At 52.9% G+C, this 208-nt stretch overlaps 1 protein-coding gene across 1 annotated transcript in view; it reads left to right on the top strand.

Moving 5' to 3' along the window:
- The window catches only part of LOC119588128 (secretin receptor-like), a gene marked incomplete in the record, with an annotated part of 160,037 nt that overhangs the window by 96,089 nt on the left and 63,740 nt on the right, over positions 1–208 (top strand). Inside the window, 1 exon segment of the mRNA XM_037936835.1 lies at positions 6–162. Coding sequence (XP_037792763.1) covers positions 6–162 — 157 coding nt within the window.

The following is a 208-nucleotide window of genomic DNA, read 5'->3' as shown; positions in this document are numbered from 1 at the left end:
ACCAGACGTGGGGTTGCCGACTTTTCACCTCGCTCTGGCAGTACTTTATATTAGCCAACTACGCCTGGATTCTGATGGAGGGCTTGTATCTACACAACCTCATTTTCCTGGCGCTTTTCACCGATAACTCCGCCATTACACTGTACATCGTCCTAGGCTGGGGTGAGTTGCCAGGGGTCGCTGGTTGGGTGAGTTAGGTGTGGCCTGT

This window comes from Penaeus monodon, chromosome 23, assembly GCF_015228065.2.
Source record: "Penaeus monodon isolate SGIC_2016 chromosome 23, NSTDA_Pmon_1, whole genome shotgun sequence".
Lineage (NCBI taxonomy): Eukaryota > Metazoa > Arthropoda > Malacostraca > Decapoda > Penaeidae > Penaeus > Penaeus monodon.
This window is presented reverse-complemented; position numbering and strand designations above follow the sequence as displayed.